A 20424-nucleotide genomic window follows, 5' to 3' on the forward strand; every position below is an offset into this window, starting at 1 on the left:
ATTCTGATTAACATTACTAGAAAAGTAGAAATGTCATTATGGTCAGATTGATACAAATTGTTGTTTCTGAATCTGTGTTCTACTTCCCTGTCCTTTTTTTTTTTTTTTTTTTTTTTTTTTTTTTAATGGATGACCTTCATCCTGTGTGTTTAAGAAAGCGTTACTGTGGTTCTCCTTTATCTGTCCTCCTCTAGTAACTATAAGAATTAGTTAATTTCACTGCACTTGACCAAGGAAGAAAAAGACAGAAAGGATAAATTTTCTCTAAGCTTTTTTTTATAGCTTGTGCTGGAAGAAGGGCTCTGGAGGGAGTTATCCCCTCCTGCACATGTGAAACCCAGAGGGAGCACTTTAGTTCTGCTGCTCATGTAACTACTGCATATGAACAGTTTATTTGTTGAGCAGCTATGGGTTTTTTTTTTTTTATTTTTCCCACGCAGCTTTTCCACATGCTAAGCACAAGTCCTATGATCCCTGCAGACTGCTTGATGTAATTTGTAACTTCTTTTGAAAGAGTTAGCACAAGTGTTTCCTGAATTTTGTAGCAGATGCTACTGGGGAGCTATTGGAAACAGGTTGAAGTGCTAAGAGTTTAGTTTGTGTGTTTGAAAACACGTTTGTCATTTCAACCTTAAAGCCTTTTGTACAGCAAAAAGTCCAATAGCTTACTCATACTGTTGTCATTCAAGTGCTACATTCTTGGCTTGCTTTGCTCCAGGAGGGGTGCCCTGATGGGTGCATCTGCTAAATGCAATTCCAAACAGTGGAAGGAAATAATTATTTATATTGTCTTTTTTTTTTTTCTGGTGTAAAATATTCTTGTGCTGGGGATTGTTCTGGTGAAACTGTACTCATTAAAAGGCATTCTTGTAGTCAACAGAGTTTAAGGCTTGAAGACATCAAAATGAAGTAAGCCAAAACTGACGGGCAGCTTTAGGCACTGAGCTCCTTGGAGTGTTATTTTGCTGTTAAATCAGTTATTTCTCTTTTTTTATTGTAAGAGCTTGAGGTGTTTTTTGTGCATTTGTATATAACCTTGATCTCTTTGGCTTGCTCTGTGTCAGTGCTGTTTTCATACTTTGTTCTATAGGGAATTGTATTTGTGTTTGTATAGGTCTTCCTTCTAATGTGCCATGAACTGCAGAAGGTGGTGGTCTCTGAATTACAGAGAAACATCCCATGCCAGGATGGGATATAAGCAAAGGTGCTTTTTTTCCCCTCCCAATTTGACTACAGTTTCACTTTGAGTTTCAGGTTTACTTTAACCTCAAGAACTCAAAGCACAACTAAGTGGAAACCTCTGAATTTCTTTTCAATTCCTATGTGGCTCTGCTACTAATGCCTGGTTAGAGAGATCCTTCTGTTCATGAATTTGTTTGGGATATATAATGAGTAAAGGAAAGATGTAGGTCCAGTGAGGGGAAGAAAATATGCAGAAGGAGTTCAGTGTATGGATATAACATAGAGAAAGTGAGATCTTGTTTTGGGTAGCTAAAGACTAGAGCTATAATTATCAGACATGAGTACATACCAGAGGATTGACACAGTATTGGGAAGGGCTCTATTCCCATATTCTGTAGTGGCTCCTCTTTTTTTTTTTTTTCTAACATGCTTCATTTCCATAGTTAACATCAAGTTTAATTAGGGATAGGTGGTGGCTGAACACTTTTGGATTCATAGAGGCCACAGAGTTTGTGCCTTCATAGTGGATGGCCTGGCAAAATAATGATAATAAAAAGAAGTTGACATCTTTTGGTTTTGAGCTACCTTTTAAAAAGAAGAGGTAGCTCAGATGGCTCCTCATTCTTTACAGTGGGATGGAATTCTTTGAAAAGCTTTAAAGGAGCTTAGAGGCATTTTTATTTCACTTTATTTTGGTGAGTAGGTTCCTGGCTTGGGAGGTGGAAGACCTGGGTGACTCATTTTGCTGGCTTTCAGCTTCATTTCCTCAGCCAGAAAATGGAGATAATGATTTTCACTCTCCTTATTAATAATCCTCCTAGAGCTCTTTGTTGAAAAGAGCGTTTTGCAGGGCTGAGCAGCCCATCCACCTGGGGTTGAACGTGCGTGGTCTGCCTTGGGGTTTTCCCATACTGTGGGGTGGGTGGGCTGGAGGTATGGGCAGGCAGGCATCCCTTCAACACTTGGCATTGCATGCACTGGGGCCAGCCAGGGACTGGCAGGAGTGGTGGGGCTGCAGGTAGTGTGCTTTAGCTGGCTGAAGTCCTGTGTTTGCCAGCTGGCATGGAGAGTGCACTGAGAGCCTGAGGAATCAACTTGTTTTCCTCCGTGCGGGACAGCCTGGTAAGGTGCTGGTGGAGCATGTTCCTTCCTCCTGCTTGGATCCTATTCCTGAATTGGGTATGGTCTGCAATCCTGGATTGTAGCTTAAACAGAGTTTGTGTTATTTTTTTTTTTTTCTTTTTTAATAACAATGTTCTGAGTTGATTTTAGTCACTGGGATTTCAGAGGCAAGTGGCATTAATATACAGGTAGGGAAAAAAAAAAAAAGCTGTTTCCTGAAGGCTGTAACTTGAATCAATCTTAATGATGAGATTGCCAGATCAAAATACTGACCTTACACCATTCCGTTTATCTTTCTGACTTGGGGCAGTTTCTTAGGAAGGACTGTGCCCCTGCTAGTAGCATAAGCACATCAGAAGGTGTTTTGCTCCTTGTGTGAGGGGCTGCTCCTGTGACAAAGTACCTGTACTTTGTCTTGCTGGTAGATTGATCCAGAATGTGAAGGCCAATGTTTAGGCTCTTATTGCTCTTGGTGGGCCATGTGTTGGAAATTTGACTCATGATAATTTTAGTTTCTGAAGTTGTGAAGGAATGGAAGGATGAGGGGTATAGGAGGGACTATGCCTTGAGATTGGGCCCCAGCCTGCCCTCAAACTATTGTGGAGACTTGTGATTTCAGCAACTCCACTGTATGTAAGATATGGCTTCTGATCATGCTATCCAGAAAGGAAATATTTTTAGCTATGGAATAATTAATGCACTTTTTCTTAAGCTTATGCTTGTTTTGCACCCAAAATCATTACAAAAAATTCTGTTACATGATGCAGTATCCAAACTCGTAGGTCATCAATGTCATGGTTGCACAGAGCATACAAAAGAGTAGAAAATGGGCAAACATATCTTTCTTCATGAAGACACTAATTTTCTACTACTAAAAATGTTCAAATGGCAAGACATCTCTTCATATCTGGATAATCCCTCATTCTTTGTTGTAGCATTCCCCAGATCTCCTGAAATACTTACTTGAATGAATGGAGCCTCATGTGGTTTCCCCCCCCTTCCCTGCATTACCATCTGGTTTGAAGTTGCTTTTTGACTTGTGTTTTTTTGTTGTCAATGTAAAGTAGCATCACTGCATGTTACCCTCTAAAAAGCAAAAGCAGCTGTAGTTTTTGGTGCCCTGTTGCTGCATGGGCAGCTGTTGCTCTAAGCCTTGCAGAGGGGATGTCAGTGACCATTTAACAAAGGATGAGACTATTTTAAATCTTAGCTGCCAGAGACTTGTTGGTTGGTTGGTTCAGGATTACTGAGAAGATCCTTAATTTAGAAGGAATGCTGCCATCATTTTCTGTAGGTTATTCTCTTTCCAGAGACAGAGCAAGGTGTATTGCCAGATCTTTATATTTTTTTTTCTTCCAGACAGTCACAGGTACTTTGGTCTGTTAGAAGGAAAAAGTCTTTTCATTAAATCACCTTATAAGAGCTTCTCTGTTATTTTCATGGCTAATAGAAAACAAATGGATAAAAATTCCTAGTTTGACAGTAATGTTTTCGTGTCTGTATCTACAAGTGTTTGCTGGAAAAAGATCTGTGTCCTTGTTTAATTCTTCTGTTGAAAGATTCAAGTTGATCTATAAAGTGCTCACTCAGATGTGATTAATTAGAAGTGGATAAAACTACATTGTTGTCAGATTGACTCACTGTCCAGCTCAGCACCCTCTCCCCCATGTTTTGAGCCCTATCATCTAGCTTTCAGTTATTTGCTCATTTAAAGACAGGTAATGTCTGTCTTGTTTGAGATCTAGAAGACTTTAATAGCTAGACTTTGATGTGATAATCACAGGTAAATGGGAGGGGGAAAAATATCAAGAAAAGAGGAGTAAGAACAATAAAAGCATCTCTCCTTGACTTTAAACAAGTTTGCCAAAAAGAGAAATGCAGGATCATTAGATGAGAGAAGAGCGGGGAGTCCTCTATAATCGGGCAAACAACTTGAAATTCTGTTGCCACCTCAAGTGTTGCCCCAGTGGTTGGAGCACGTGGCAGTGGGAGACTACGCTGTTGTGGCACCATCTTCTGTGCTGGAGCTGAGTTTTAGCATCCAGCTTTTCACCCCTTTTTATGATCAATGGTAAGAGAGGATATGGCTTGGTGGCTGCAACCACTGTCATCCTCCTGCCTTTCTTCTCTCTGTGATTGTTAAATAGTAGGACTGTAATCTTTAGATGTAGGCTTTATTTCGTAGTCTTCTGAAGCAATTTAATCTTGGGTAGAGGAGATGTGAAGGAGTTTGGACTGAAGGCCTCTGAAGGAAGAATATTTGTGTAAATCTTTAAGAGTTTTCAGTGCAAACTAGAGAGGAAAACTGTTCACTGCTTTCCATCATGCTGTTTGTTCTCACTAGCTGAAATAGCCCCAAAACCGTGAGGGTTTCTGATTAACCTGTAGTAATACCTCCCTTGGTACAAGGATAGTTTCTCTCAGAAAAAAGAAAAAAAAAAAAAAAAAAATTGCAGACTACTGAATGTGTAACATGGACATTACCAACAAACTGCTAAAGGAGCTCTCCTGCAGAAACAAAGCAGTGTTTACCAGGGGGTCGTCTTGGTAAAACTTTCAGTGGAAACTGCTTACTGAGAAAGGAAAATCTGATCTGAAGGAGTTGTGGAGATGGAATGCTTCTTAGCTAATGCAGAACAATTATGTAAGGCTGGGTTCTGGTTTGGGGGCTTTGTTTTATGTCCTGATGCATGGGATCTGCAAAATGCAAATGCACTGTGCCAGAAGTCTGTCTTCCAGCACGTGCTCTCTTACCTCTGGCTTTATAAATCTCTGAAAATAGTTTAAGTAGGCTATGGGTGGGGATGGTTATTCTCATGGACCTTGGCGTTTCGGTTCTGATAACATGCTAATTAGCTGTACTTGATGTTCTTCTGGTGACTAGCTTGTGCTGAGAGCAAGCTTACTATGACTGCTGTCTAATGGCTACCATTTCAGGTAAACTAGGAGAGAGTGCTTTCTCTGAATCCTAAGCAAAATTAAGGCTCTGGATTTGACCAAAAGCTGAAGATCTTTTCTTTAAATCTGTGGTGAAAATGTAAAATAAACTTGTCTTAATACTGAAATGGGATCACAGACTATGGGACTGGAGAAAAAAGTGGGGAAGAAGGTCATCTTAAATGCTCATCACAGATAAGCGCTTGTTGTTGTCTGTCTGAGTAACTTTAGCAAGGGTTAAGGGAAACAATGTATATGTTTCCATGAGCAGAAGCAAGTATGTTCCCTTGGTAAGAAGGAAGCATTCAGGAAATTTGTCGTGGGGCCCTGTGTTCTGCTGCTGTGGAATCAGGCTCGTAAACCCGAAGACCAAGTCTGGGAGAGACCTTTGTGATGATCTGTTTTACCTTTGTGCAAAAAAAAGGATTTCCTGCACAATTTAAATATCTGTATATTAAGTTACAAAATTTGTTCCCCTTACATTTCTGAATTTAAACTTTCCCCTTGCAACTTAACCCAAGTTAATACAAATAGAGCTTTTATAGTAGACTTTTATTGCTGGGGATAAAGTACTGTGTGTGGTTACACTGTTTGGAGTACTGGATTGAAGGTTAGCACAGGCATCTTAACCACTTTCTAGCCCAGTTAAGTGTCTACGTCTGATTTTAAAATAACATTATATAGTTCTGAAGAATCTGTTCCCTTCCCTGTACAAAAACTGTTGAAATAGTAGTTTATGCTGGATAAAGTCATCTGTCACTCATTCAGCTCATCTAGCTGTCAGCTTTGGGACTTCATGATGGCAAATATTGGCACAATTATTTGTTTTGCAACAGAAATATCTGTTATGCTGACTGCCTCCCAGACACCTCTCTGTGTCATGAGTGAAATCTGCCCTCACCTCTCCGAGGTGCTGCGGTTTTTCTCCTCTGACAGTTTCTGAGGTGGCTGGAATTGCCAATGGAGCAACTACTAGCAGATTGGGTGGTGAAGCTGATGAGGGGTCTGGAGCACAGGCCTTATGAGGAGTGGCTGAGGTAGCTGGGATCTTTTCCTCTGAAGAAGAGGCTCAAGAGTGATCTTATTTCTCAACAGTTATCTGAAGGGAGGTTGTGGCAGTGTGGGAGTCGGCCTTTTCCCAACTTAACTAGGGGTTGGTCTAGAGGTAATGGCCTCATGTTATGCCAGGGGAGACTCAGGTTGGATGTTAGGAAATAGTACTCCCCGAGTGGTCAGACACTGGGATGGGCTGCCGAGGGAAGTGGTGGAGTTGCTGTTCCTGAAGGTGTTCAAGAAGCATTTAGATGTTGTACTGAGGGACGTGGTTTAGTGGGAGATAGTGGTGATAGGTGGATGACCTCCTAGATCATTATTTTTCAACCTTGGTGATTCTATGTGAGCAATGAAAAAAAACCAAAACAGAATACTGTTTCAAAAGGCAAACAGAAGACAATGTGATTTGGTTCTATTTTTTGTATTTATTCTTTATTTGTAAATGTTATAGTAGTGTTTTTTCTAATGGGAGCAGAGCAGCCACTCAACCTGCAGCTTGCTGTCCTTTCTGGTAACACCCATTAGGGCTCAGTTTTCTTCATGGAAGTCTGTCTGGCCTTTGTCATCTCTTGAGACAGTCGAGAGTTGTCTAAAGATCTATCCAAACTGTATTCAGCTTTTGGGGGGATAATAGGTGTATTTATTTGTTGAATAGTAATGATAGTTTTACATGTTTTGTGTCCTGTAATCAAGGTGTTTGCTCTGTATTTTTCCCCTGTAACACCATTGGTGGTGGGGTCTTGGTATTTGCAACAGGGCTGAGGGCTTGCTTAGACCTCCTTGGCTGATTGGAACAAGGCAAGGAGGAGGCAGGTGATGAGCTCAGAGTGAAGCAGGGCTGCCCAGGTTGCAAGAGACCTGCTTTTTTACATGTAAAATGATTAGCTAAGGTTTGCAGAGTGTGAAGAATTTCCTGGAGCTGAGCACTTTAGAAGCACCATGCAAATACGAAGTATGCCTCTAGCTGATCATATCTTTTTTTACTTCATGCTGCAGATGTTGTGGAAAAGAGAAGGCTTTGCTTTACATCTTCTGTGTGTGGTTTGGTTATACAACTATTTTTTTTTTCCCATCTCTTTCTCTGACATCTCTGTTCTTCAAACTGCCAACTGAATCTGCTGCTTGTACTTGTCTGAAGTGGGAAGATTTTGAAGTGCAGCAGCTTTGCCAGAAGTTTTTTTTGTGGTTTTTATCCAAGTTGATTCTAACTTACTCTGTTTCTGTGGTTCGTTTTGGGCTGCATATTCATCTATGTGGCGATGATGATCAGAAGGGAAAGTACGAGAATTTTGTATTCAGACAGCAACTGGTTGTCTATAAAACAAAAAGTAACCAACCCAAACAGTCCTGCTCACTCTCAAAATATGTGGCTGTCAGAGCTCTTCTGCAGAAGCTCCTTATGGTATCTATCTGTAATGAGCTGATATTGAGTTTTATTCTCTTGCATAATGCTTCTGGGAGAAGCAAAGGGTTTGTCTAATCATCTTTTGATCATATTTTGCCCCTTTTTTCTTCTGGTGAAATGTTTCTCTTATTTTATATTAGGCGAATGGCAGCTCTATTTAAAGGTATTTGTAAGGTATCTCTGGGAATGGTTTGGGCACCTCTGTTCTTGCATTTCTATTAACTGAAATGGGAAGAGAAACCACACTTGTTTTTCTGGCTGGCTGTGTTGAGTCATTCTTTAAGGGGGAAAGGCTGCTGCTGTTGAAGAGCTCCTGAAGATTTGCCCAAGTTTGCTCTTAGTGTGATAGGCTATTTTCACTCCTCCCCTTCCTCTTCATTTTTCAGGACTGCTTCAATTTCTTTATCTTATTACGAGTCTGTATCACAGCCTGATGTGGTGGGGAACTGCTAGTCTGAGGCTAACTGTTCACTTTCATTGCAGGCTGAGTCCTCGGATTTGAAGTCTTGTTGATGCCAGTGAGATTGATACCAGGGCCTTCAAGAGAAAAGACTTTCTGATAAACCCACTCCACTCCATTCAAGCCTATGACTGGGGGTTTCACCATATCACCATCCTTTGCTCTCCAGTTGCACAAGATGGGTTCATTCAGAAGGCCCCGACCTCGCTTCATGAGCTCTCCAGTGCTCAGCGACCTGCCACGTTTCCAGGCAGCTCGGCAGGCTCTGCAGCTCAGCTCCAACTCAGCGTGGAACAGGTGAGCAGCATCTACAGTGTGAGACTGATCTTTATACTACTGTGTATCAGGCTATTTATGGCTAAGCTTGATTATTTATAAGCCTGAATGAGTTTTTAGCATGCCTGAGGTTTGCAGACATTCAAAGCCTCTGTGGAGGTGGCAATCAGACTTAGTTTTTGGCCAGCCTCTTTTTTTTTTTTTTTTTTTTTTTTTTTTTAGCCAATGTTTTTTCAGAGATGCAGTCTTGAAAGTAAAACAGAACTGCACTATATTAACAGATCCACTTTTTTCAGTATGTTTTAGGAAAGCTATTAGGGCAACAAAGGTCAGTTTCTTAATGCACAGCAGGAATTTATTTGCATATTATGAATCTTTTATCAGAAGAACTCAACTGTAGTAATTACTAAGCTTGTGGCTTCTACCAGAGTTTCATACTGCAGTCAAATCCTGTCTGCAGCACATATCATGCAGCAATGACCACTGGAAAAATGATGTGTAGGCAAAGTGTGAGATGGTCTGCTGCTACTGAAGTCAGGTGTTCCCACCTTTCTGTCTGCCATCTTGCACCATCTTTGTGCTCTGCAGACTCCTTTCTCTTGCTGCACTAGTTCTACTTACTAATGTCACACAAACGTAGCCCAGCAAAAGCATCTTTGTTTTGTACTAGGATAGAAACCTGAGGTTACTGAAGTGTATGAGTGCCAAACTTGTTTGCAGAAGAGAACTTCTATTAAGCAAATGGCATCTCCTCGTGTTGGCTGTGGCAAGCTTTTGCAGCTGCTAAATCATCCTGTCACTTCAGGACTTCCTCTGTGCCAAAAAAGAAAAGTATATTGGAAAAGTATGAGAGTATCTGTAGCTGTTGCTATACCTTACATGCATTAACAAGGCTTGAAGATGGGTGTGACTGATGCTGCCTGCTGAAGGTCTTTAGTGCAGCCAGAGTCCTACCAGATGCTGCCAGCTGGGTGGCTCAGCTGGTCCTGTCAGCATCTCTGGATAATGCAATGTGATGCATTTGGTAGACACTGACAAAAGTCTGTGTCTCCTCATAGCTAATAGCCTGCAGCACACATCAGAGATCCCACAACCAGTTTTTTTTAAAGATATATCTCCTGTGAATGTGGTGTTTGTGAATGGTGTCCCGGTGATGACTTTCCCTTGCTTACTCTGAGTGCAGTGATTTTGAGGGATGAAAGGTGTGTTTAAGTGCAATTAACCTTTCCCACCCCTTTTTAGCCATTCAGCTTTTGGTGGCTATCTCACGTTGCATTCTGTTTAAATCATACTGGTGGCTGTTACTTATGGATGTTGTACCATCTCATTTCTTTTTTGACAGTGTTCAAACAGCAGTGATAAATGTGTTTAAAGGGGGAGGCTTGCAGAACAATGAACTCTATACCCTCAATGAAGCTATCAGGTAAGTTGTTGAAATGCATGGAGAAGGGATTTTTGTTGCTGCTTGTTTGGGGTCCCCTCATTTTTGCTCCTAAGTAGAAATGTAGTGAGAGGAGATTGATGTGGGAGAGAACTTTAACATGTATTTTGAATTTCAGGTTGGCTTCCTACTTTTTTTTTTTTTTTGTTATGGGGTGATGTGAAGAGCACTGGGCTTTTAGATAATGTCTAATTAACTTATGTGGTGCTTTGACAAATTGAGGATATTTATTGAGTTAGAATAAAAGGATTTTGTTCCCTTCCATGGAATTTTCCTCTTAGGCCTGTTTCCCTCCTCCCATTTATTTAAGGACATTCATAACAGTAGTAATGTTTTCTGTCACTGTTGTTCTCTAAAATCAAGCTTCTCAGAACCACGGAGCATTTAAACAAAAAGAAACTTAAAATATAGTATTTCATGTATGCACATTCTATAGTGATTTCAGAAAAAGACCAGAAAATACTAACTCTGAAAATTAAAAACCTGGAAGTTTAACAGTGATGATAAAGTATTTTTTATTTTAAACAAGCCTCATGGTTATCTGTGGTTTTGGTCTGATTACTTGGAAACTTCAGTTAATGATAGGCAGGATTATAGAGCAGATACAGAGCGGTTTATTCTTGTTGATTCCAAGTGGTGCTAAGAGGAATATTGACAGTTCACAATTGTAGTTCCTTATTCCTCCTCTTTCTCACTACATCCATATTCATCCATCATGAATGTTGTTGTATAGGTCTCAACTTCCACATTTGTATGCTTACCTCATCCCTATTGTGTTTTTGCTATATGCCAAATTAAGTGGTTGCTAGAGCCAAGAACATACTGAGCAGCAATCAACCCTTTTCCCTACTGTCAAAGTAAATGCAGGACATGAGTCTCTGTCCTACTTGATCTGGGCCCAAAGTAAAAGCTTCATAAAGTTGCTATGTCTTATGCTTTAATGTTATTTAAATGTGCCTAAGGCAGAAATCCTCAAGTTATATTCAAGTACTTGCAGCAGTATTAATTCTCCATGGGATGAGGATTTCTGCATGTGAAAGGGAAAAATAAATGTCGTAAGCCTTTGGAAACACCCTAACCCACAGCCTGTAGCATACTTGAAGACTGGTTTTGGGTTCTGTGGCTTGTCTCCTAGGCTGCTGCTCACTGCAGTGGCTTCAGCCTACCTTCCTGAATTGGTGCAAGCAGGAACTCCATCCCAGCTTCATGGGGAGGAGGTGCTCTGGAGAGAATAGCCCCTTTGGGTGGGCTTGGCCCCTGTGGCTGGACTGTGCTCTGGTAGTGTCAGTTACCAGAGTCAGTTTGCACTGTCAAGAGCTAGATGTAGAACAAGAAATTCTTTGTGAAATATGTATGCTTAGTGTACAAAGTGGAGATGGTGGGAGGGGAAGTAAGCTTTTCCACTTGCAGGCAGCACTTGGAAGCTCTCTCTTTGAAATTAATGTTCCTACATGTACCTGAGCATTGATCACATCTCAGAATGTCATTTTCTGAATAGGCTGTTTTAACATTCAAGCAGCTCATCAAATCAGTCTAAGGAGCAAAAGTCATGCAAGTGCATGCGTGTTTGCATATGCGTCTGCAGCTTTGCATCTGTGATTCTTGATATAGCTCTCAACTAAATGTCAATGCAGTGTATATGAGGTTTCAGACAGCCAAGTCTTTTGTGCCATTAGATTGAGTTGGTGCATCTTCATCCTTTGCGTTTCTTCACTCAGATAATCAGTGGAAGTTAGCAAATGCAGTGTTCTAATAGCTACAGGCTCTGCGCAGTGCTTAAGTTTGACACTGGGAGAAGAGGGAAGTTTTAAAGTTGGGCAGTAATGACAGAGCTAGGAGATGAGCAACAGGTAACATCTTGCTCTGTATTGCTCTCACCAAGTCTCTCTCTTGCTGTGATTTGATAACATCTCACTGGATAGTTTTTTTAATTGCTCTGAAAGCTGTCATGGCAAGAGGAAACATCAGAAATGCCATTGAGAGATGGAACATAGGACACAAGGAGTGACCTGGTTATAGTTAGGAGGAGAACCATGAGTTTCTCTTTGGGGGGTGCATGCTTTTCTTTGCAGAGGTGGATGGGATGGTCCACTTGAGAGAGCAAGCGTTCTGCTAGGGCTGGCAAATTAGTTGATCAAAAGCCCACGGGGTTCTACTGAAGCCAGTAGAAGAGCATCTCACACACCAGCCCTTAAAGACTTATCTGCTCTCTCCATCTTGCAGAAATAGAAATGTTCTTTGAGATGGGTGGGGTGAATGTAACTCATCTGAAAAGATGTAAAGGTGCTTCTGTGTTTTCTGAATAAACATGTAAGTTTTGAAGAATGCTTGGTGAGGAAGATTGCAGTCAAGACCTATGTTCACCAAAGAGTAGAAACAGAGCTGTAGTTTGTTAGTAAGAATCTAGCCTGAGAACTAGATGTCCCGGATGCTATTTTTTGAGCACTCTTGGTAATACTTCACTTTGTTGAAAAGCAAAACTCTTAAACCAGCAAAAAAAAAAAAAAAAAAAAAAAAAAGCATTGTTTTGCAGTGGGAAGCATTGGGCACCTTTTAAATCTTAGGTGGAATTTATTGCTGCAAAATTTACCATCATAGGTACTGAAAGCTGAAAGTTCACATGCTCTAAACTGTGATCTGTTTTTGTGATGTTGCTTCTGATTTAAAACAACTGTTTTTTGTCTTGGTATTTTGAATCATAAATATGTATATTGGGATTTATCATAACCGGATTTAAAAAGCCATCAGTCTTTTATCAGAAGTATTTGTTGAGTTGCTTCTCCTTGCACAAATGTAAACAACATCTTACTAAACTTCTAGAAATGTTTTCTTGAAAATTATGCTTTGTTTTCTGGTTTTTGGTTTTTATGCGGCAGCCATGGGGAAGCCACAGCTGCTGCTTGCATGTTTACCTCATAGCTTCTCTCCTTATCCTCCCACCTTCTGCTTCCAAGAGAAAAGGAAGTACTGCAGTAGGGGGAAATGCTATTTTCAATGCAATGGAAGGTGACTTTTCTTAAAGAAATATCAGAAAAAAGATGAACTTAAAACTAAATAAAAACTTTGAAAGTATTTTCCAGCTGCTTATGCATTCAGGGATGTGAATGTGGTTTGTCTGTTTATTCCAGGTGAGTGGCTTATAAACAGATGGTTTCAAGGAAACTTTCATCATAACTTTATAATAGTTAGTTTTTGTGGGCATTGGTAGAATATATACTTAAATGTAAAAGAAATCTAATTGCCAAAAGGACACATTCATATACATTCAGGTATCTTTGGTATGACTGGTAGTGAAGTGTGAATCTTCTTGAAAGAAATAATCAGCAATAGCTGTTACTTCATGGATGCGTTCCTTCTGTCTACAGACGGCTGCTGAAGAGTGAACTGGGATCCTTCATCACTGATTACTTTCAGGTATTATGTGATTTACTTGCTTGCTTCTTGAGATTTGGTCTGTTTAGCTTTTTAGCATATGGGAAACCTTTTTACAAGCACGTAACCTACAAATTTCATTTTTGTTTTTCTATGAAAGATCATGGAGATAGGGTATTTTTTTTTTAATGTGGTCCATATAGCTCCAAAAGTAACTACTTATGGGCATATATGCTAAATTAGGGGTAATCTTCCTTTGCACTTAAGAAGGGCTACCAGCAGTCTGCCAAAAATCAAGGGATTCACTTGAACTTCTTAAAAAGATGGGATACCATTTTTCTTTTTTGCTTATTTCACTATTATTGAGGATTCTGGACTAGGTTTTCTGAAACGAGGACTAGCAAAGGGGAAGAGAAAATACTAAAAGCTTTCTGTTTTGGGGGGTGCAGATAAGGAAGTCCTTATCAGCAGGAAATCGACCTGGTTACTGTTTGCCTTCTAGAATATAGATGCAATCTGTAGAAAAGCAAAAGGTGAAGGATTAGGGAAGATGCAATCAATCAAAGATCTGTTATTGCTTCTCACTGATGTTGTCCAGATAGACCGGGGTTCACATGCAACCACATGAAAGCATGTGTAAGATTTTGAGAGAACACCAATGGCTTTCAGTATTGCAAATTTTTCAGTGTAGTGCTGATTTTTAAAAAGGAGGTTGCTGAAAGCGATAGATTGTTGTTGTTGGTTTTATTCCTTTTGAGTAAGAGAGAGAATTTCAGTACTTTCTGAAGTGGCTGATGCTGCTATGTGCTATGCCAACTGTTTTAAAGGGGGAAGGTGAGAAGTGTTGTTTCCTATCACTATTAGGTTACTTGACTTAAAAAAGAAAAAAAAATCCCCACTATACTATCAAATGAGAAGCAAACTCTGCCCTGGTGGTAGTTGTTTCACTTCTTCAGTCCCTATCTGTACAGCTTTCTTACTGGAAGGAAGCAGTTGCTGGTGGAAAGTGGTGGGATGTTTCCTTGAAGGGGAGCACAGCAGAAGGAGGGGGTGAAGCTGTAGTACAAACCCATAGAGCTCCTGGAAATCTGTTGCTATCCTAGCTAACTTGAAAACAGGCAGTCAAAACTTTGCAACTAAATATATGCAAAAAACTAAACTTTGTCAAAGCTTCATCAAGAGCCCACATTCTGTGGTGTTGGGCATGGCACAGTGGTCTGGAAAAAAGCAGAGAATTTCCAGAGGCAGCTTCATGCCTCTGTAAGGCTGAGCAGAGCACTGAGCCATGCGTGACTCTGAGGGATGCGGGGTGCTGACGCACAGCTGTTATCTGGCTTTGAAGATTCAGTGTGTGCTGGGGAAGGCCTGGGTGGCTTCCAGTGCTGAACAAGATGCAGCTGCATTGTGTCGCTGCACGGGACAGGCCCAAGAAGCCTGGGGGCAATGCGCTTGCTAGGGTTTGGGTGTGTTGGTCTCTTCCTCTAGGTTATAGATCTCTTGCCTGTTGTGATTATGCCAGAGCCAGTAGTGTTAGCTGCTGCTCCTTAGCTCTCCTAGTCGCAGAGATAAGGATAAAAGACATGGATTGCGTTATGATCTGCTCGCTACTGGGGCTGTCAGCTTGACTTGCATTGTGTTTCTGTTGGCAAGCAGAGGACATCTGACCCCTTCTTGGGAGAGGGAACTGAGCATCAGCACTGCTTCCCTTAAAAGCAGATGGGAGAATGTGCTCTTTCGCCCTGATGGCAGGGCTGCATTACTTCATCTGAAGGTTGCAATCACAATGTATGTACTCAGCACTACTGTGGCCTTTGCCTCAGAGAGCTTGCAGTGCAAGGGTTAGACTGCAGTCTCTTCTGAATTTGTTTTTCTGTATGCTTGCACTTATATGAATATCTCAGTGTAAATGCAGTAGTTCAGCTGATGTTCTCTCACTGAATCCTGGGACTGAAATTTATTTTTTTGGGGTGGAGGGGATTTTTTTTTTTAAACTTTCAACTTTAAAAGAAGAAACTGATATCCATCAGACTTAGCCTGAAGCAAAACTCTCAGTGATGGCAAGCCATGAGGCAAACACTGTGAGATAAGGGCAGTTGTAGGAAATGATCTCTTTTCCCTGCTGTGAGTTAAGATGCATATTTCTGGTTTTAGACTGACAGTGTGTACCAGTGGTAAATGTTGCTGTTCTCTCTGAATGTCTTTACTCAAAAATCCCAGGGCCATGGAATGGGGAAAATTTGTTCCTGTGACGGAAAAAGGCTGACAAATTTTTTTCTGTGGATTCAGTTTCACTGTTGATGTCAACTTAAAGCTATGTTTCTCCACTAAATGACTTGGCTGAAAAGGAAAAGGGGGAAAAAAAAGATTTAAAATCTACAGTTAGATTGACTGCCTCATCTGTCGTGCGTTCATCCTCTATAACAAGAGGGAGGTGATGGGAGCACATCCTCAGGATAAGAAGGGGAGTAGGAACGCTTATTTTGGCACAGGCTCTTTCTGCATCCCCTGAAGCCCTTTTGAGAAGTTATCCTGAGAACTGTGTTTACTGTTAAGTTTACATAAAACCTGGAGGATCTGTTCTCATTTGTAGCCTGGCAGTTTAAAATATCCTAGCAGTAATTAGAACAGCTGATTGGTTCATATTTGGGTGTTGCAAATTGACTTAAATGTTTTGTTTCTTATGCTGCAACTTTGGTAACAGGAGCCACTAGGATCATTCTGGTAAATCATTACATTGTGTATATTATACTCAGAGACAATTTTTTCTAACCACTGAATGTTTAAGAGTAAAATTGAGCAAAGCTTTTACTAGTGAGACAAAGCCACTCTTGTGATCAACTTGAGTTGATTACTCACAAGTCATTTTCACAAACTCCCATGAAAATTACCAGGTTTTAGCTACTGACGTTGCTAAAGGAACTTGTAGGAAACTGAATGGGGTTTAAGGACTCTGTGACCAAACCTTCGTCATACTAGAGCGTGGTTTGTATTTGAAAGAGATGTATTTCCTACAAGGGCTTTGGTGGAAAGTCAGATGTTTCATTCTGAAGGAGATATGTGTTTATAAATTTTCTGCTTTAGCAATCCAATTAGATATCTAAGCCATATACTTGGATCGGAGTCTGAGTGCAAATGCCAAATAGCTGGGTTTCAGCATACTCAATATTTGTTGCAGATTTGCCTTAATTTCTCCAGGTTTTCCAGCACTGAATTTATCCATGACCTGATACAATAGTTTCATGCTACTGCAAATGGGCATGTTGCACTCTCTCCTCTGCTCAGTAGCTCTGCAAAGCTCTGTCTGCTCTCACTGCTGGATTAGCTGGCTGGTTAGCTAGCTACAGGTGGGGATCCCATGTTAAGATGTCAGTTTTTGTAGGCACATGGTGAACTGGAGCTGTTCTGGGGCAGCTGTGAGACTTGTTAAGTAAGTTCCCTTCATGTTATTTGATAGCTATGTTTGTGAAGAATATTTCTCAAACATAAAACTAATGAGTATTATCTGATACGTTACCTTTCTGGTTCTGCGTGTAGCCTGAAAGCAAACTTTTGGAGGTGATGAACTGTTTCTTTTCACTCTCGGGGGCTTGTTAATCTTGAAACTCACAGAGGAAAATGGAAACATTAGCTGTTTCATAGCTAACCGCTTTAGCAGAACTGCCTGGTTTGTGCACGTTAACCCTAAACTGCCTCCTTCCATGGCAGAGACCCCGTCCCTTCCCCACCACAACAATCTTCACCCATGCTCAGAGGTGATGTGCAGACCCAAAGCCCATCAGCTCTGTTGCCAAAAGTTGTGGCTGAAGGATGACCAGCTGGGTCGGGGTGCTCATTTACTTCAGCAAGAGGTTTGGCATCTCAGAAATAGAAGGCTGTTATGTAACTCCTATCCTGTTGCAGTGTGCTCTGGGAGGCAGGGAGCTCTGACTCAGGGTTAGGCCCAGCTTTCTGTCTGCATGCAAAATCATGCAAACCACAGTTTACAAGACTCATGTTGCTGGTGTGTCGAAGTCAACAAGAGCAGAGTGAATAAGTGCAAAAGTAAGCAGCACCAGCCCAAGCCCTAATCCAAGCCAAAATGGATTTGCTGTCTTTGTTGCTGTTAAGAGTTCAGTCAGTGGGGAGCACATCCATCCCTGTGCCAGGCAGTTGTACAGGGGGGATGTATTGTATTCACCCTTCACTTAAATCCCTCTTCTCTCTCCAACCAGGACTCTGCCTTGTCTAGTGTCTCTTTTGGTACTTTTTCTCCCTTGAAAGTCTGCTTTATAAAGCTGTTCTAACAGCAGAAAGCAGTGTGTGCTGCTCTGTCCTGCCCAGTCAAACAGAAAACTGGTGTGCGTGATGCTTCCCTTCTCCATGCCAGCCTTCTACTTTTGCCTGTTTCACAGAAAGGTAGGAAACAGTGGTGTGGGTGCTGAAGTGGCTTGTTCTGCTCAGTGAGGGCACTGCTCACTCTCCTTATTGGGCCTCCCTCATGCCCATGACTGAAGTGGTACTGTCTGTGAGGGAAAAGGGGCACCTCCACCCCTGAGTGAACTGTGGGGCTCAGCTGTGCCCTGCAGCTGTTCTGTGGGGCACTCTGCTCTTTGCTGTTTCCATCTTTGGGTGAGAAGCCCTCTTCAGGCAGGCCTGCTGATTATTTCTGCTTCGTCTGGTGCTTTTCAGGAACTGAACTGGCATAGTGCAACTTCAGAGGCTCCAGCTTTGTTAGCTTGGAGGGCCTGGGTGGATTCAGTCGCTGGCCTGTAAGCCCAGTGCAGGACCCAATCCTGGGTAGCTACGATAGGAGATGCCCAGCTTCAGGCCTCTGCACCTGTGCTCTGTGCATGATTCACTGGTTTTTACCACTCAGAACTTTCTGCGGGGCTGTCCCCAGGCAGGCTCCACATGGGGCTGTGCTTGTGCTAGCAGAGCTGTGTGGGCACACCACGTGGGATTTTCCTGTAGCGACTGCCAAGCAGGGGCATTGTGGTCTGGGTCATGGTGGAACTGCCTACTCGTCTGCTTGCTCTGTCCTCCTCCTTACTCCCTCTGCTTTGCTTTCTCTCTTCATGTGGGGTTTCTTTTTTTAGTGTGGATTTTGAGCAAGGCTGTATCTAGAAGTGTATTTTAGGATAATTCATTTACTTCATTTTTTTCCTCTTGCTGTTTTGTGTTCTATATAGAATTCTGTGTTTCTATCAGTGTTTTCCCCTCTTTCCAGAAAGAAAATAAAAATGGGGGAAGGGCATATGCTTCGGGTTGGAAATTCTGCAGCTTATGAAGACTTGCATTTTTTTTAAAACACTGTCAGAGTTAGGTAGGTGTTTGTGTGCAGCTGGCATGCTGACTAGCAACTTGTTAGAAAATACCTGGTAAATAAGTTAAAGTGATCCTTTTCTTTTTTCTCAAATTAACGTCAGAGCCTCCTGGAAACAGTGGTGGTGAGCTCATATCGTACAAGCCATTTCAGTGACCAGGCACCTGCACCTCCCATGAGCAATGTCTCATTTGTTTCTGGCTAAGTCCGTTGGGTTTGCTTGGTTCCTCATGCTGTGCCAGCAGACATTCTGGCTGATTTTGGTTAGAGCAGGACCCCACAAGGTAAAAAATTTTCAGATAAATGCATCCTTGCTTGGTGCAAGTCTCTACTTGATCCTGCTTGTAAAAACAAGATTTCTTTTTTCCCATCCTCTCAGCTTTGTGCCTCTTGTTTTGCTTCTGGCATTTAGGGATAAAGCAGTAATGAAACCTGTAACCTGGGTAAAGTCTGATACAGACCTTTGCTGTGGCTGCCTTTATTTATTATGTTGCAAACCATGAAGGATTTTTTTTTAATGAAACTTACTTACCTGTCTTGCTTGATCTGAGAAGAAAATGTTTGAGTGGAATCAATTTCTAGGCCTGTGACTTGAGCAGAAAAGAAAAAAATTGAGGAGATACTTGAAACATCTGTGTTCATTACATGTTGTGGAGCTGAACTTTTTTTCTTAGGAGCTTTAAGCATGAGACTATGTAATCTATACAGTACATGGAAATAGTACATAAAAGCATTAAAGCAGGAAAAAATTACTCTGATCTGGGGGTATCAAGAGTCCAGAAACTGCAGACTTCTTGTCAGAAGAACCTGATGGCTTTTTGAGCTGGTGTCAGCAGTTGGAGGCAATGAGGCTGGAGCTGCCTGGGTGAGTGCCCAGGTGTCAGGAGCAGCAGGGTCCAAAGCAGACCAGGCCGGGAAGCACACAGCCTGAGACCTGGAGCATCTACTCACCGTCTCTAGCATTGTAGAGTGCTCTGCTGGCACCCACAGATCTTTAACTGTAGTTACAAAATTGTGCACTATTTGTGAATGGATTCAGAAGGTCACATGCAGAAGTCCTTAAGGCTCTCATCTCCACACAGTTGTCTGTGTATAGAAGGGCAATTTTACCGTGTTTCTGAGCTGAACAGGAATGTTCAGGTCAGCTCTGATTCCTGTGTTGGAATTGCTAGTGCTGTTGGATAGTAAACTATGGGAAAACTTTGTAGTGTTTGGATAGGTTTGTTTCTCTACTGTGCCAGAGTTAGCCAAGGTTAGTCTTGTGACTAAGATGGGCAATTCAAATAATATGTGTGTTGACTCTAAAATGCTCTGTTTCTGTCACATAACTAATATAAAATAAACCTATACTCTATATTACTTTGAGAATAAGACTACACTAAATGTTTTTGAGCTTGAATTCTGGGGGAAAGGAAAAAAGATTACTGCTAGTAGGACTAAATTAGCTTAAAACAAATATTACCATTAACTCTTAAATATTGCTCAGTGCATATAAGAGTACTATTGCCAGTGCTGAGGATGGCCATTCCTCCATCCTGTCATGACTGAGCTCTGGGTACAAACTGGGGAACTCTGCATCAATGCACTGCATCCAGAGATGGGGTGTGTGGGGTGGAGGGTGGGGATCAGCAGTCCTAGTTCAGTATTGGCTCTTGAAGTAGGACAGATGCAGAGGTGGACCTCTCTCTAGGCCTGTGCTGGTTCATACTGTTACCTGCTTGTGTACACTGACCAAAGCAGGCTGGTACATGGTTACAGTGGAAGGCTGGTCTGAACTCTGAAGCAGCAACACAGAGGCAGATTTGTGGTGCAGCAGGAGGTGATGTGGCAGAATATTGTAAAGGCAGTGTCCCTTGGAGGCAAAAATAGATATA

At 41.6% G+C, this 20424-nt stretch overlaps 1 protein-coding gene across 2 annotated transcripts in view; it reads left to right on the forward strand.

Moving 5' to 3' along the window:
• The window catches only part of PRR5L (proline rich 5 like), a 56517-nt gene that overhangs the window by 7050 nt on the left and 29043 nt on the right, over positions 1-20424 (forward strand). For both annotated transcript variants that reach the window (XM_052693318.1, XM_052693319.1), the window contains exons 5-7: positions 8183-8456; positions 9778-9858; positions 13242-13290. In XM_052693318.1, the coding sequence (XP_052549278.1) occupies positions 8287-8456; positions 9778-9858; positions 13242-13290 (300 nt within the window). In that variant the 5' untranslated portion in view covers positions 8183-8286. The remainder of the gene's footprint in view (positions 1-8182; positions 8457-9777; positions 9859-13241; positions 13291-20424) is intronic.

The sequence above is a fragment of the Tympanuchus pallidicinctus genome, unplaced genomic scaffold, assembly GCF_026119805.1.
Source record: "Tympanuchus pallidicinctus isolate F22 unplaced genomic scaffold, pur_lepc_1.0 scaffold3, whole genome shotgun sequence".
Taxonomy (NCBI): Eukaryota; Metazoa; Chordata; class Aves; order Galliformes; family Phasianidae; genus Tympanuchus; species Tympanuchus pallidicinctus.